We start from the raw sequence: 17,451 nt of genomic DNA on the forward strand, positions 1-17,451 counted from the left end.
ATTAAGTATGGTACTAAGTTTTCTCCCCACAGACAGTTCAGTGAATTTTTATAAAAGTTGAACATCCAAATGACCAGATCCTGCATAAAATGTTGCTAAATACCAACATTGAGCATTGAGCAGCATTGGGATAATTGTCAATTTGGCTAATGGGCTGCAGGTCCCCACCCATGCTGTAGCCAATAAAAAGCACAGGAGACAAGATGAAACCTCATGGTACCCACAAGCTGATAGACACGGGGTAGAACAGCCGTTCCCCAGCATCACTTTCTGGCCCACCCTGCCAGATGAGAAAAGAACAACTGAAGATCAGTATCACCTGTTTCCATCCCAGCTGAAAGACACCCTTCTGAGGACGTGCCTGAGGCATGCCCCTCTCTGAGGTCAGAAGAGGTAGTCTCCTGGGTCCTTCACCCAGGTAAAGTTGGCAAGGATGTGAAGGAGACACCACTTTATGAAAAAAAGCAAACCTGCCTCCTTCCTTGAGGTTATTCTTTTAGCAGGTGGATGCTATTTTGTTTTCAAACATGGTTGTCTCTGGCTGCCAGGGATGCTGTGAAAACCTTGCTGTTTCTGATTTAAGCTGTTTGTTTTCTTAATGACTACATTCAGATTTTAATGTCTTATGACTGTTTCTATTTCTTTTTTATATAAAAAAGCATTTTATTTTATTTTATTTTATTATGAATTGCTTTGAGTGCCAATTTGCACAGAATGCAGCTTATAAATGTAATGCATTTAGGCTCCAATGCGAGCTTGTTTACTGCCTCCACAATCCCTGCATAAAACCTCCAGTTTCCAATTGCCATACCGTCTGGACAATGAATGCAAACAGGTCTCTGAGCCCTTGAAGATATACAGTATTGGTTTATATAATTTCCAGGGAGGAGCCCACAGTTTAGCCCTCAGATTCTCTGCCAGCAAAATCTCCTGGGCCCAGCGGTTCTAAGTAGTGTTGGAAAACTGACCACAAGAATTACACATGTAGATGAGTTTACAAGTTAAACCTCACAACAGACATCTTGTAACTTTTGCCAGGTTTCTGACAGGAGATAGTCCTTAGTGGCCTACCAGATGCGAGTTTATGGTGTCCAAGAATTTGACCTTGGATAACTTTTTTAAAAATTGAAACAAAGCATTCTCGAAATGTAATGCAGAAAAACCAGTTTAAACGACATATGGTCAGCTGTTTTTTGAGGAGTAGGTGAGCAAACTGGAAGTGATGGATGTAGAAATAGTGTTGCTGTTGTTGAAAGAAAGAGAGAGAAGGAAGGTTTGCCTGTGCAAATGGGGAAGGCGAAAAGCCAAGAGGGTTAATTTTGTTGGAAAGACTTCATCCTGAGAAAAAGAACAGGGTGCTTTTTCTCCTCTCCTGCGGGGTAAGCCTAGCTTCCTCACACCCTTTAATACTGTAAATAACAGATGCATTTGCTTCCAATTTTCAACTCTGACCAGAGTATTTGTGCCACCTAACATACTACAGTAACATACTACAGTACGGGACGCGGGTGGCGCTGTGGGTAAAACCTCAGCGTCTAGGACTTGCCGATCGCATGGTCAGTGGTTCGAATCCCCGCGGCGGGGTGAGCTCCCGTCGTTCGGTCCCAGCTCCTGCCCACCTAGCAGTTCGAAAGCACCCTTAAGTGCAAGTAGATAAATAGGTACCGCTTTATATAGAGGGAAGGTAAACGGCGTTTCCGTGTGCTGCTCTGGTGCCGGTTCGCCAGAGCAGCTTCGTCACGCTGGCCACGTGACCCGGAAGTGTCTCCGGACAGCGCTGGCCCCCGGCCTCTTAAGTGAGATGGGCGCACAACCCTAGAGTCTGTCAAGACTGGCCCGTACGGGCAGGGGTACCTTTACCTTTACCTTTACCTTTAACATACTACAGTATTAGGTACTGCTGGTTGAAAAGCACTGGATTAGACAGTGCCAACTGTACAGGTTGCATCAAGGCATATTAGGACAAAAAAGAGCAGTGGGCATTCTCTGAAAATGTAAAAGCCATCAGTCATTCATATCTGGTAGGGGTTTGCACAAGCTCAGACTCCAATTCAACACTCTATAGAAGAACCCAACTTGGCTCAGACTCATTTGGATGCTGCCTACTTTGACATGGCGGGGGGGGGGGTGTCTGAGTAATATTTATTCCTACCGCACCCCATTCACTACTGGGATATTTTTAAAAGCTATGTTTTTCTTTTAACATCATTGCATGCAATGTGTAGACATAGTAGCCTTTCCAGAGCGAATAAAGCATGACAGATTACAGGCAATAGGTTCAGGCATTTTGTACTGGACAACTCTAATTCCCCCCCCCCCAAAAAAAAAACCTCTTGATTTTTGGTCAAAATTGGGTTAAATTTGCAGGCAAGTTTGCTCCTTCTGAGGGCATGAATGCTGCCAATTTTCACAGTTGTCACAGTTAGTCACAGTAGTTTTCCTGCAAAAGCAGCTGTCACAGGTTTGGGGTGGCTGAAAATGACTTTTTGTGGGCAACTGGTCTGAAAACTGCAGACATGAAAGAGGTGACCATGGGTAAGAAACCCGCCAAATTGCAGACAAATAGGTCCAGGACCTTTTGTGCTGGGCACCTTTAAACTGATTTTGTGTTGGGAAGAACTTAAAGGGATTCGGTTTCTGGGTAGAAATTAGGTTCTTTGGTTATAAGCAAAATCTGTCAGTTGCAAAGGAGTTCTCTCTCCCCCCTCCTCTTTTGACCTTGGCATCTTCCTTAAGCTTACAGAGAGATGTGTTTTTCTCTTGCAAAGTTGCTCCCCCCTAAAAGAGGATACAGATAAAATTATTTCATTTGATTACCAGATTCTTCCTCTCCTCACTGTGGTGCTTGTTCCCGCTTCCCCCGTCATCACATGCTGGCATTGTGGCCCTCTGGTAAACTGAGAAACATTCATTTTTCCTTCAACAAATGCTTTCCTGTAGCACTATTTTGATTTCTGGATTTCAGAGATGCCACAAAGAATTTCAGGGAACCCTTCTTCAACTTGTACCACCTCATAGAGATCGTGTTTCACTCCTGATAAATCCCAAATATATCCAAGACACACTACTCAGAATCCAAATTTGATATCTACCTCTGAATCTGAATGTGTGATCTGAAAAACCTTGTATGATACACACTTTTATTGGTAAGGGATAGCACCCAGGCCACAATCCTAAACAACAGCCAATGCAAGGAAATAGTTCCCCATAGCAAACTAAAAGAAGTATTTATTGCCTTAATAATCTGGATTTATATATGCATGATCCGCTAGTACTTACTTTATTTCTCCCTATAGCCATCTTTCACAAATGATGCATGAAGTTATTTGGGTACCTTTGGGTGCCTTGGGTACTGATGACTCATTGTTTTGATTCTTGCCTCATTTCAGGACAATACAGTGGTGCCTCGCAAGACGAAAATAATCCGTTCCGCGAGTCTTTTCGTCTTGCGGTTTTTTCATCTTGCGAAGCAAGCCCATTGACGGATTAGCGCTATTAGCGCTATTGGCACTTTAAGGGCTAAAACGGCTTTTTAAGGCTTAAGGGATTAGCGGTTTTGCTGCTAAAATGCTTTTAGCAGCTTAGCGATTCAGAAAAAGGGGTTTTGGAGCAAAAAAACCCCGCAAAATTTTTCGTCAATTTTCGTCTTGCGAAGCAAGCCCATAGGGAAATTCGTCTTGCGAAGCGCCTCTGCAGACGGAAAACCCTTTTGTCTTGCGGGTTTTCCGTCTTGCGAGGCATTCGTCTTGCGGGGCACCACTGTAATCAACTCCACCTTGGTTAGCCATCTTTGCATCCCCATGATATGTCTCCCATCTGCCTCTCAGCATCACAAACTTGGATATTAAACTGTTTCTCATCAGTGTGAGTGTGAGACTTCATCTCTGGACATTTTGTTTTGTCGAACTAAGGAGCAAGACACAGAGCCCGGATGGAGGGAAAGTAACTCTTTAAGAACTTTTAAGAAATGTGCATTTGTCTCTTGCAAATATAAAATTGAAAGGGCAAAATTGCTTCAGAAAACATAAAAAGCTGTTTTAGATGGAAGCAGGTCATTGGCCCAATGAGGCCAAAGGTTTCCAGATTATTTTTTAAAATGTTGTTTTGGAGGAAAGAAGGGCGAATTCAGATGGGTTACAGAAATGGTAGAATTTATTGTAGAGCTGGGGTGCCTTATTGGGAAGCAGCAACAATCTATCTCTCTCCCCCCTTTTCAAAAACACCATCAGGCTATCTCTGGTGGCTGGGCAGGCACCTTTCAATACACAATCTCCTCTGCCCCAGAATCCAGTTGCGTCATAACATGGGGCACAGTGGGTGAAAAAATGGGGACTATCTGTTTTTATCCCACCGTGCCCTAAGAATGACATGAGGCCATAATGACATGAAGCTGATGAGTGGGGATCAAATACTGCTTTTAGGAAGAATCACCTGCCGCCAGTGCAGAACTGAACCCCATCATGCTGCCCATAGATTTGAGGGAAATTGCCTCACAGGCTGAATTGGACCCCCTGGAGCTCTATGACTGGCACACAGACCAGATGTTCCTCATCCCTGCCATATATCTAAATGTGTTGCATATACCACAATATTATTTGTTGTTCTTCTCAACTATGAAGCACTGGGTGGCCATAGGCATCGCTTGCCCCAGCCAGTCTCACAGTATTGTTGTGAAGCCAATGTCCCACCTCAGAAGAGCATCCAAGCCTGCATTCTCATGAGCAGTGGAATTCTTACGGAATTCCATTCACAGTGTTGTGTTTCTCTCCAGGGTTGGAGCCAACTGCCACCAGCCCCAGTCAGCATGACCAGTGGTCAGAGATGATGGGTGCTGTAGCCCATCAACATCTGGAGGGAACTCCATTGGTGTGTCAGGTACCTGAAACATATTTTATCCTTTAAAACAATAAACTAAAAATACAAGCAAGTGCTTACAAGTGCTTACTTAAATAAGCATTCACGTGGTACTTTAAAAAATGGGGGTAAAGGCTGCAGGCCACCTGATGCATGGGAAGGAGAAGATTGACAACCCAATCAGCACTTGAATCCGAGGATGAAACATGAAGGTGAAAGGCTTGCTGTGCTGCAGGAAATACCAACAACACACCAAGCTTTGTTTAAAGTATCTTTGCATGCCCCTTAAGCCCTTTGAGGAATGGTGAGATGCAGGCCTAATTCATAAGTTTATTTTGTCTTCAGCAGTCAAACAACGCTCAAGCCATTTGGCTTTCACTATTTACTTAGAAAGAGGCTTGCCCTGGTGGCAGGAGGCAGGAGCTAGTGTTCCGTCTGAGATCATTGCCATGGCACTTTAGTTTCAGCTTATTTGGGGGCAATCAGTGTTGGTGAAGAAGCAAACAGCAGAAGAAAATGGGCCTTTGCCAAGGCAGAAACACTCTTGCTGGCTCTAAAAAAATCTGGGGAAACCAGGCTAGGGAAGGTCATAAAGCACAATGTAAACTTTATTTTAATATGCCTAGTGAAAAAATATTCAGCCGAAAACTTAATGAGCCTCTTGTACTTTCTCAAACGTAGCTATGAAAAGCCAGCCAGGTGCAGTTCCTTTGCTTTCTCAGACAGATTTTTATCGTCGTATCAGATTATTTTTCTGGCAACTAAGAGTTTTAAATGTTTTACCCCCCCCCCCAAAAAAAAACCTTTCCTGTGCCAACAATGAAACTGAGCAAAATGATTTTAGGAGGGAAAGACACAGGGAAAAAAGTAAAGTACTTTATTTAACATTTGGGTCTAATTATTCCTTTCTGTGACTTTCTCTCTCTTCGGTAAGAAAAGCTGCTTGAGACTCATAAATGCTTAAACATGGAACTGTAAAGTCTGACGAGTCTCCAGGGGCTGCAGAATCTGCTAATTTTCAAGGCAAAACACTGTAGAGCAACCACAGTTCCTGCAACACCTTTACAACATCCCGCCTGTACTTCCTGGGGCAGTTAACGTCCATTGACACAATCCATGTACTTCCACAGTGTTCATTACGTTATGGTGCTCAATGCGTAGGGCAGCAGATCACAAAGGGCTCAAATGATATCAAAAAGGTCCCAGCAGCTCATTCTGAACCCACTAGCATCAGCTGAACGGTACTGATCTGGATTCTTACTGGAGCCAAGTGGCAGAGCATCAGACCCTTAATCTCAGGGTTCTGGGTTTGAGCCCCACATTGGGTGAAAAAAATCCTGCATTTCAGGGGGTTGGGCTAGATGACCCCTTTCAGGTCTACAATTATGTGATTCTTTCTCCCTAACTGGAATAAATATCCCAGTCTGGTTCCTTGAGATGCCAAATTTCTCTGAATGCCATTCCACCATTTTTTTCTCCTCTGAAGAAGTCCTCATTCCTCTTTCTTAGGTTTAAAGGATAAAAGGTAAAGGGGCCCCTGACAGTTAAGTCCAGTCGCGAACAACTCTGGGGTTGTAGCACTCATCTTGCTTTAAAGGCTGGAGAGCCGATGTTTGTCCGCTTCCACAGACAGTTTTTCCGGGTCATGTGGCCAGCACCGTTTACCTTCCCGCCGGAGCGTTACCTATTTATCTACTTGTACTTTGATGTGCTTTTGAACTGCTAGGTTGGCAGGAGCAGGGACCGAACAACAGGAACTCACCCTGGGGGGGGGGGGGGATTTGAACAGCCAACCTTTCGATTGGCAAGCCCAAGCAGCTCAGTGGTTTAGACCACAGGCACCAATGTCCCTTTTCTTAGGTTTAGTACATATTTATTTGGAAGTAGGATCCACTGAACACAGCGGGGTTTATTTCTGGGTAAATGTGGAAAAGATTGGAATGTATTCCAATCTAGCAATAACCAATTTCTATGCTTGCTCTTCAATGATCACAGACCACCTCTTTCTGTAGAATCTGCCTGTACCCTATAGTCATCATTAAATGTCCTTCTCTTTGAGGAATGGGGAAACAATGGGGAAACTTTGTGGAAACTCTCTCACTGGGGAAACTTGCCTGGTGTCAGCATCATCTGCCTTTACTTGCCAATCAAAAAATTTAGCTAGGCATTTAAGACCTTGATTTAACCACAATGCGGTTTGATTCTGGCTTGTGTTGATGTTCACCTTTTAACCGTGTAGAGTAGGATTTGTCCTTTTTTCTATTTATTGATGGCTGAACACTTTCATTATTCTTATGTGTTATTCTGTGTAATGGATTTTAATTGTTTGATTAATATGTTCTGTGAAAAGTGATGAACAAATACAATAATATATATATATATATATATATATATATATATATGATAGCACATTTTCATTTGTTGGGGTGTTTGTTGTTGAGTAGTCTTCAGAGATTAGCAAATTCTAACCGAACAAATTTAAATAGGACTGAACAAATTTAAATAGGAAGCTTTTTTGGGTGAGTGACCTAAAGTCTCCTTTCTGTCATCATTATTGTTGAGTGGGTGTTAGATTTGTACACACTTGTCTCGTCAGAACAGTTACCTTCAAAACACGTCAGAAAAAAGGGCACTATCTGTTTTCAGTAAACACAGAAAGATGTCTTATATTAGCAATGTTAATCTGTTTTGGATGAATCCCAACTCAAATCTGACAGATTCTGAGTGATTTGAGGCTCTTTCAAGATGCACCAGGTGTCCTTGGATCATTCTGCTCCTGAAGCCTTGGGGCTGCCTTGGAGCTTTGGAGATTCCAGGTAACTTGGGCAGATTCAAACTATCTTTCTCTTTAGAATGATTACATTTCCCAAGCTTGCCACATAAGGACAGGGAAGAAGAAGAGAGGGAAAGAAGAAGATATCATTTTCTGACTGATAGCTCTAGCTACTAATGACAAAATGACTTTTCCAGGGCTGTAGAAGGAAAGAACTTACACACCATCCATTGAGCAGAGAGCAATCCCCCTTACCAGTCCACAAACAGTTTTAAACATTTCCTAACTCCTTAAGCCTAGGTGGTCTAACCTCCAGACCAAGTGGGCTGCAAGAGTACTTTGACACAGAACCTGCGGGTCACACATTGAATTACATTTCCAGATCACAAATTAAAGTGTCTGCAATATGGTTAAATATATTAATTATGTATAAGACATAAATAAATGTAATAATCTTAAATAGCATGACATGCAGAACAATGTCTGTTCCATGCTATCCCCAGCCCCAAGCTACTACAGCAGGACAGAATCCTTCCAAGAACATCTGCCGCGTATTTTTTAAAAATATTTTTGAACATTGCTGCTGAGGGCCCCTAAAAAGGCCTGGGGGGCCACATGTTGGTGCCTTAAGCCCTGCACCAATTCTTCTGTAATGTTGACAGTTTACTTATTTAGGGTATGCCATTTTAGTACAAATTGTATCCCAAACCACAGGGAGGTAAGTGAATGCCCCAAATCAACTTTAAATGCTCCTAGCACAGAACCCCTGCACCTATCTTTCTGAAATTTTGTATTTTTCTTATCTAGAGGAACCTATACGATATATGCTATTTTCATACAAACTGTCCACAAAACAATAGGAAAGTGTCTCTCATCCTAACCTATCTTGCAGGCTGGTTGTGAGGTTAAAATAGAGAGGGGGAGAGCCATGTGCACCATCTTGAGCTCCTGGGAAGGAAGTTGGGATGTAAATATAGTTATAGTAGTAGTAGTAGTAGTAGTAGTAGTAGTAGTAGTAGCAGCAGCAGCAGCAAGAAGAAGAAGAAGAAGAAGAAAACAGCAGCTACCAGATCCTTTTAACTGGAGATGATGGGGACTGAATTTACCTTTCCACATGCAAAACATCTGACATGGTACCATCAAGCTCTTTTCTTGTTTTCCCTTGATCAATTCTTACACGAGTTTGATTCCTCATGATGTTTTGATAATTGGATTCCTGATTGGTTTGTTTGCTCCATGTTTAAGGAATGGAGCAAAGAACTGGTCCCAGGATTTTTATTATTCTCCTTGCCAACCGATTCTTCTTTCTCGTTTTTCTGTTGCGTGAGCTTCCCGTTAGTGAATAGAGCATCCAGATTGCTCCGCTAAAATAAATACTGGAATTAATTAGCATATAGAAGACCTGAGTCCATCTCATCAAGGAACTTGTTCCTGACTTACACTGGAATCAGGCCTTTCTCCCTTCATGGCGCCTTGTTAGCTGTGAACTGAGCTCACTCCACTCTTCAATCTCTGTTTCCTCAAGCTCTGTAGTCTTGTAACTGGCTAGATGAATGTGAAACATTAATACCTCATGCCTGAAAGCATGAAAGGAAATGCAACTACAGAACTCAAATCTCACATTTATTTAGCCAAGAATGAAGTTATAAATCAAGAACTATATATTTTGCAAATGTTAAATGGTATGTTTAATATTTCAGGCCTCATCTTTCACATGCACATTGATCATTCTTGTCTCTATAAAATGCCTGTAAAATGTAGTTCTCAAGCCTGGATGACTAATCCCTGTGAAATATAATAAAATATCTTCAGCCAAATGGAAGAATGTGAAATTTCACTTAACGGTGCATACGAATTGGTTTATTTTTCAATCCAGCCATTCCCACTTATCTGAATCCCTACTCCATTCAGCAGCCAGCCTCAGTCAACACTCTGGCAGCAGCCTTTTGGACCACTTGAGGCCTGTATACCCCTTCCAAGCGCTGCTCCAAATAGAGGGCATCATGCTAACCCAGCCAAGAGGCTAATGAAGTATGACGTAACAAATTCCATCATGGTAGCAACTGTCTATAGCTGGGATCCAAAGAAAAGATATGATTCACAGAAAAGAATATATCTCATAAATCAATCTGTGCAGCTTATTGGGGCCTCTTCTTCCTCATGAGACTGTTTAATCTATCATAGTAGCCACATATTAAAACAATTCTTCTCTTTAAAGATGGTGTTGTTCTGGTAAAAAGGGTTGAGGTTTCTTAGAGGTTTTTGCCTAATGTCTTCAGAGTCACAGGGCTTGTAGGTTGAAACAGCAGAGGAGATTACAGTGTTGTGGACAACTGGAGAGTAGACAAAGCATTATTTCTAACAACTAAATAACTAGCAGATGAAGACAGCACAGCCTGGAGACCACCAGTGTCTCAACTGCACTGAACTTTCATGTCAGCCTGTCAACAGAATTGCACTTTGACCAGCACTTTTTTTGCACCAGATCAGCACAACTTCATGATGTAAACACAGTAAACACAGCTTGGGGAGTTAAATTTCACCAGTCTTTTATGTAACTGTGGTCCTTTATCACTGAATTTGCACACCAAAAACCAGACTTGGGATATGTCATTCCTGTTGGGATCATGTCATGAGATTTCATATCCACATTTGGGAAGTGTCCTCCAGAACCCATGAGGTCAGTTGCTGGAAGTGATGACCAATGACAGCTTGTATAGAATCTGGGAGATGGAAAAGCTGGGGAACCCAGAAGTAAAACAGGCAGAAGGTATAGAATCATAGAATTGTAGAGTTGGAAGGGACCATAAGGGTGATCTAGTTCAACCCCCTGCAATGCAGGAATCTTTTTGTCCAACAAGAGGCTTGAAGCCATGACCTTCAGTTTAAGAGCCTCATGCTCTACCAACTGAGCTATGATGCTTGTGTTGACCAAGCAAGGAAGAAAGCCAGGCCCTTTGAGTGACTAATCTTCAATAACCATTAGCAAGCAATCATGTATAAAAAAGTTGATCACTTAATAGTCATTACAATATGGTCTGATCACAGAGGAGTTATAATTTCAGATGCCGGTCCAAACCATCTCCTTGAACAAACTCCTTCAGCTCAGTTTCCACCATTTCTGAAATAAAGATTCACCACAATGGGATTATTCCTAATCCTGAAACTCTTATTTAACGGATTCATGCAGATATGTTGATAATGGGGAAAAAAAAACACTGATTGACTTCACCTCTGGAGAAGACAACTCTCAGTATAAAGAATAAAAGGCTATGTTGTTATCTTCTAAAGTTGAGGACCGCCCTGCAGTGTATAAATGTAAATAAGTGGAACATGCAATTAAGTGGAACAGAGGAAAGGTTGTTTGGTTTGCAAAACTGATGATTTGTATGTGTCACTGAACTATCAAAGATCAACACCACCTTTAGAATTTTCATAACATCTCATGTCACTTCAAGTTCCAACTAGGGTTGCTCATTGAACCCTGGTCTGCTCCTGTGTCTCTAAGAGCTATTTTGTTTGCAAAAATAAGCAGGTGAAAATTTTCCTGCCATGGTATGTTCATGTCTGCACATCAAGTGCCAGGAGGACAAACCACATGGGTGGGGGGGCGAGTTGAGAGACCAGTGTTCTACAATGTGTTCATGGCTAAGAGAAATAACTTTGCAGTGTAGCCAAGAAGGTAAAAACAAATCTGAGTTTTGCAGCTAGATGGAAGAAACAGAGAATGGGTGCTCTGTTTTTGCTTGCAGGGGGGAACTGATGTTGCTGCACAGATGAGTGTAGGTTGTCTGGATGTCTGCCTGCCTGCTTCTCCATGTTGAAAATGTATACAGTATTTGTAAATAAACAAGTAGCACAAAGTCTTCAGTGCTTTCTAACCCAAGCTGCAGCTAAATGTTGACAAGCCATCCCTGGACCTTTTCACCACCTGGGGAAGTGGGGAACATACAACACTATTCTCCGGTTCCAATTTCCCCTTCCAAGTTTTCATCTTGTTCTTTGCCTCAAACCAGATGTGCATCTATTTCTCAACCTAAGATCCTGCTGAAAAACAAGGTGGGAAATCTCAATGGAACTCCTCTTACATAAGGCTCTTTCATATAAAGACTTAGCATTTTGGTTTTTGGAAAAACCGAGGGTTTAATCTTGAAACAGTCTTGAGCTCTTTCAGGCTCCCACACAGTCAGTGGAGCAGAACTCCTCTCTCGATACAGCCTCCAACAAACACAGAAGAACTTGAATACAAAATAAATAAAATGACTGTACTACACCCAGGAGGATATTCTGGTACCGTTTTGTTGGGGAGCACAGTTTTTCTTTATCTAATTTCATTTAACCATGAAGTTGTATAATTTTATCCAGTGTTTTTTGCTTAAAGATCAAGAATTTTGCAGGCTGTAATGGCAGAACTTGACATGAGTTCACCTCCTCATCCTCATAATAGCTGGTGAAACAAAATGCACAGCATCACCCTATCGGCTTCCCTGCCAGCTGCTATCAATGGGTTGAAAAGCAAGAGTAGGGGGAAGGCAACAGAAAACACTAAACGTGAAAATCTAATCCACATGCAAAGCTACCAAAGACTATGGCATGAGCTGACTCGTTCCGGGTAGAACTAGAGGTGATGCTTCCACCAAGAAAAAAACAGCTTCTCTTTCCAATTTGTTGTGATGCCACCACAGTTTCTTTGCTCCCAGCCCCACCACCAGCAGCCAATAAAGGTTAACGGCATTACATGGTGGCATCTCAGCAAGAGGAAGTCTGCCTAACCTCCATGGAAGGGGCAGGACAAACTTAGTATTGTTACAGGCCAACCCAATCTCTTCAGCTGTGTGAGATTCCAGGGGTTCCCGGCATGCTTACCCAAGGTTTGTGTTTCCTTTGGAAATGCGGCAAAGCAGAGACTGGGGTGTCTTTATCATAAATGGTTTATTTACACATACATACATACAACTGGAGCCTATGATGGAAGGGTTCAAAGCATTACACTCCTAGAGGGTCCTGCTTCTCCCATTTCACTCACCTCGGGTTCAAACTGTCAGTTTGCATTGTGCTCTGACCCACCCCTTCAGCTTGCCGCATTTAACAGATTGACACCCTTTCCCCGCAATCACACTGCAGCCAAAAGAAAATCTATAACTTCCTCCTAAGAAAAACTCTGGCATTGTATTCTGACTAAGCCTCTCAGAACTCAGGCTGGGGCTCCCTCATCCACTTTCCTGATGGGCCATCTGTCTGTGTTTGTTCCCTGCAAATGGCCCATCTTCTCCCAGGCAATTTTCTGCTAACGAAAAAAACTGGTTTGGTGTGTATTTTGGCATCTGGCAGCCCATCTTAATACTCCAGGCATCAATTAAACTCCAACACCTACTAGACCCAGCACCCATTAGACCCAGGAATTTAGGGGTCAAGGCATCCACAAACTCATAACAATATGAAGATGACACTTTCAGAGGAAATATCGCTATGCTCTGTGGGTGAGGACTTCCTGCAGAACAGGTCTTATCAGGAGTTTCATTCTGCACAATGTAGGAATTAGGCCTTTAGTGATGTGGCACCTCCCTTCGAAGAGCCTTCCCTTTGACTATTAGGCAGATCTTTCTCTTCCAACAAGCCTTTTAATTTTTTAAAATTGCTATTTTTTTCAGTTGGTATTTGTATTGGAATTGTTTTTTACCACTTTGGGAGGAAGGGTGCTATGGGTTTGCTGGGGCAAGGATCCCCTTAACTTCTGGGCTGCCAGCTTCTCCCCATAATTTCTGAAATTAGTAAATGTGGGGTTTGAAGTGGCAACAGAGCCATAGGGATGAATTGAGGGGTCACAAAGGTGTGGGCTGCAGATAACTCTAGGGTGCACTCTCACTTCATCTTGGGCCCCAACCGGGTCAGATGCAGCAGTACCCTGCTCTCTCTTTCCTGCTTTTGGCATGGCTGGTGCATTGTGTCAAACTCCACCTGTGCACAGAGCAGCAGATGAAAGGCTTCCTTTTGCAAAGCAAGAATGTGGTCAGTGACCTCACAGTTCTGCAGGATGATGAACTGGATTCTGGGATGCACTCTATCGGTTTGTTCAATGCCCCCTTCCATGTACTGTCTGTAGAGGTAAATCCACTGGTGCAGCCAGAAAGTGGAGGCAAGGAGTGGTCTTTGCTACCTTCTAGCTGCCATGCAAAATGGTCAGAATTGTCAGAATGAGATGCTGGCCAGAATCATAGCCCCATGTACCCTCCCCTGAGCCACCTGGGGAAAGTGGAAAAATCTTAAAGCAGCAAATCTTAATATAGCAAAAGAAAAAAATATCCGGAAATTTAGTGTAGAATTAGGTCCTACACAAAGCAATCCTTAGACAATACAAAAAAGTCTAAGAATCACAGCCACAAAAGACCTGTCCTTGCATGATTTCCCAGGCACTCTAAGTAAAAAACTGGCTAGGAGCTTGTCGCCCCATCACCACCCCTACCCTGGTCCCCAATATGTTTAAATAATTTTACCCTACCTGGTACACAGCTCTGGAGATGCACCATGGTTTAAGCATTAGTCGCACAACCTGCAAGTTTCTGAATCGATAAGTCCCCAGAACCCGCGACGTCAGGTTCCACACTAGGCTGTCCCAACTGTACAGCAGATCTTCAAATCTAAAAAGCACAGCAGCCATGCCAGCTAGCAAAACGGAAGGTCTGGCGCTGGTAGTCCCGGGTGGTTTGCTGATTTTTCAGACTAGTAAGAATGGCACGGTTAAAATGTCACAGTGATTTTCCATGAAAGGAAGGGAAAGGAAAAAGAAAAACACCAAAGCCAAAACAAACCATTTTGCTAGGAGTTCCCCTTTGCAGGGAATAGTTTCTCCCAACGTTTTCTGTGTATCTTCTAAAATAAAATACTGTTGCACTGAGGGACAATGTAAAAATATCCCCTTTTTGTTCTTTTTTCTTTTTTTGCTACAAAGGGAGTTGCATATTTTTTAAAAAGTTGGTCTGCTGGTACAGCTATCTGTCTTTATAATCTCACTTTTCTCTTCTTAGCTCCTCGCAGAGGAACTGAGAAACAAACTTAAATCTAGAATCATCACTTAGCCTTCAAAGTGCCGGGATTACGTCCAGAGAGGATGGAAAACAAACCCCTTTTCTGTCTCTCTCTCTCCTTCTCTGCCAACATTCTCAAGGCATTCCATCTTTCTTTTTAACTCTTTAAGGTACAAAGTAGAGCCAATGAAGAATTGCTTTGCAACACACATCTTTCTGATGTTTTTTAAAAATAAACAAACTGTGGAAGCTTTACATCAAACTGTTACTACAGTTCAGCATATCGCAACTACTGCAGCTTCAGGATAGGATCATAAACCACTTATAGAATAAAATGAAAGTTTAACCTACTTAATTTCTGATAGTCTTGTGTTGTTGAAAATTGGGGAGATTCAGCAGAATGAAGGAGGAGGGACGAGGAAAGGGTAGGTCTTCTGTATGGAGAAGACGGAGAGATGCTATTGGGTGACAGCGAGAAAGCAGAACTACTCGACACCTACTTTGCCTCTGTTTTCAACCAAAAGGAAAGCAATTCCCAACCTGAGGGAGCTGCAGCCCCAAATAGGAAAAGAGGTCGTAAGGGAACACCAGGCTACTTTAAATGAATTCAAATTTCCAGGGTGAGGGTACTAATATAATCTTAGAGAATTCTTGGAGAACAGGTGAGGCCACTACAGACTGGAGGTAGGCAAATGCTGTCCCCATCTTCAAAAAGGGAGGGAAGGAAGACGCAGGTAACTACCGACCAGTGAGTTTGACACTGATACCAGGAAAAGTCCTAGAACAGTTAACCACTTTGAGCTAGTACTGCTACAGCAAACAAATCCTGAGTGGCTCTGGGATGTCGTCATCATCCCCCCATTACATGGGTGGCTCCAGGTTTGAAGGAGCCACAGTCAGGGTGCCGGGGTCTCATCCTCCATCAGTAGGGTCTAATGAGCTTAACTGGGGTGGTGGGCAACAGCAACCTCAGCGACCTGATGGGCAGCTTGGTCTATCTGTCATTTTTACTTCCTACAATTGTAGACTCATAGAGTTGGAAGAGACCTTGAAAGTAATCCAGTCCAACCCCCTGCAATGCAGGAATCTAAACACCTGGTCCACCATCCAATTTGGAACCATACCAGACCCAATGGTCCCGAGGTGGGATTGATCTGGCAGTTGAGCTCAAGCACCTGGCGCTGCTCAATAGGGCTGGGCGATATATTGATATATCATCGAAAACCGGTTTGAAGTCCATATTACGCTTGTGTGTGCTTTGCAAAAATCACCATGTGGGAAAAATCATGAAGCAGCCAATTCTCTCAATTCCTGCAGCCCCTCTTAACTCTGCTGGCTCAGCTCTCCCTTGCCTCATGCAGGGGCAGCAAATCACAAGAGCAGGTGCTGGCAAAAATCACAATGCAGGAAAAACCATGAAGCCAGCCAATGCCTCTACATAGCTCCAGCCTTTTTTCTGACATCGTGATATATCAGTATACCACAATGTTCAGCTGGTGATATATTGTGATGCTGAAAAGCATGTATTGCTCAGCCCTTGTGGTGTGTGTGTGTGTGTGTGTGTGTGAGAGAGAGAGAGAGAGAGAGAGAGAGAGAGAGAGAGAAGGAAGGTACCAGTGATTTGTGTCTACCAGCAGCTTCCTAAGGATGCTGGCTCCATATCATGAGACCCAGTCACATGTTGTGTGCAGTCCTGTCCCCACCATGCAATTTAATCCCTTTGGTTATTTTGAATGAGGTGATGATGATGAAGAAAAAGAAGGGAAATGCAACAACTTGACCACTCTTTGAAAATGGTTTTCAAAAATGCATGGCCTGAGTTCATCAGCAGGATTTGGGGCATCCCTGTTCCCTGTATTGCTTTCAAACATGTAATTATGCAGACACCCCCCCCCCATTATCTTAGTATGTATTTCTTCAACTGCATGGATTGTAAGGTGACTCTATGAGAGCCGTTTAAGTGCAGCCTATACAAATGACCATTTTAAAACACAGAGCTCCTTGTTTTAGAAAAGCTTGCTCAGCCTCCTATGGAGCCTTTCTGGCTGATTAGATTCATATAATATTTAATGTGGATTTATCCAAGCATGAATAGCTGCCAATGGACGGAAGGATGATTACTGGCCCTAATTCTCAAATTCACTATACAGAAGGAGCAAAGGGTTCCTGTACATTTAACTGTTGCGTAGAAGAGAGATTTTAGGCATGTACAAGCCTATCGTGCTGAGAATTCCAAGACTACATATGCCAAAATCCCCTCATCTCCACCACTGTGAAAAGGGCAGTAGGCCAATTGTACTCCCATGCAGTTGGTCACTCTAATTTCATTCCATAACATGAAAGCAAATATAACTTGTGATAGTCTGGCCATGTCGAAAGGACTTCTTTCCTTTAAGACATGGACAGCAAACCTGTGATACAAGATGGTGGGAGCCTTATGAATGCCTGCACAGAAATATGAGCCACCCCCAAATTTCCAGTGTTGTTGTGGCATAATTTTCCATTCCTAGTGGTGCTTAGTTTGGGCTCGATGCTTCTAATTTTCAGTTTAGCTAATGCATCTGATTGACGTGTGGTGTTAATTACTTGTACAGTTCAAAACCGCAGATTCCTTTTAAAAGATCTAAACTGTAATTCAAACCCTCCTGCCTTTGATCTTCTTTTAAAAATATCTATGATCTTGTGTGCATGAGTTATCGTTGGAGTTTTATACGAATGTTCATTTCACATGAGAAGATCTTGCTTTCCCCCCCTTTGTTCTTGTTCCCAGGGAAACAATCATCCAATAATCCCTGCTTC

The 17,451-nt window shown here is 42.7% G+C and overlaps 1 protein-coding gene across 6 annotated transcripts in view; it reads right to left on the reverse strand.

Annotated features, from left to right (window-relative positions):
• The window catches only part of FRMD4A (FERM domain containing 4A), a 401,265-nt gene that overhangs the window by 220,865 nt on the left and 162,949 nt on the right, over positions 1–17,451 (reverse strand). Inside the window, exon 1 of one of the 6 annotated variants that reach the window (XM_083399423.1) lies at positions 14,127–14,595. The exons of the other annotated variants lie outside the window; for them this stretch is intronic. Coding sequence (XP_083255549.1) covers positions 14,127–14,285 — 159 coding nt within the window. The 5' untranslated portion in view covers positions 14,286–14,595. Of the gene's footprint in view, positions 1–14,126; positions 14,596–17,451 lie in introns of those variants that run through there. 6 annotated transcript variants of the gene reach the window in all.

This window comes from Podarcis tiliguerta, assembly GCF_965153285.1.
Source record: "Podarcis tiliguerta genome assembly, chromosome: 10".
NCBI lineage: Eukaryota > Metazoa > Chordata > Lepidosauria > Squamata > Lacertidae > Podarcis > Podarcis tiliguerta.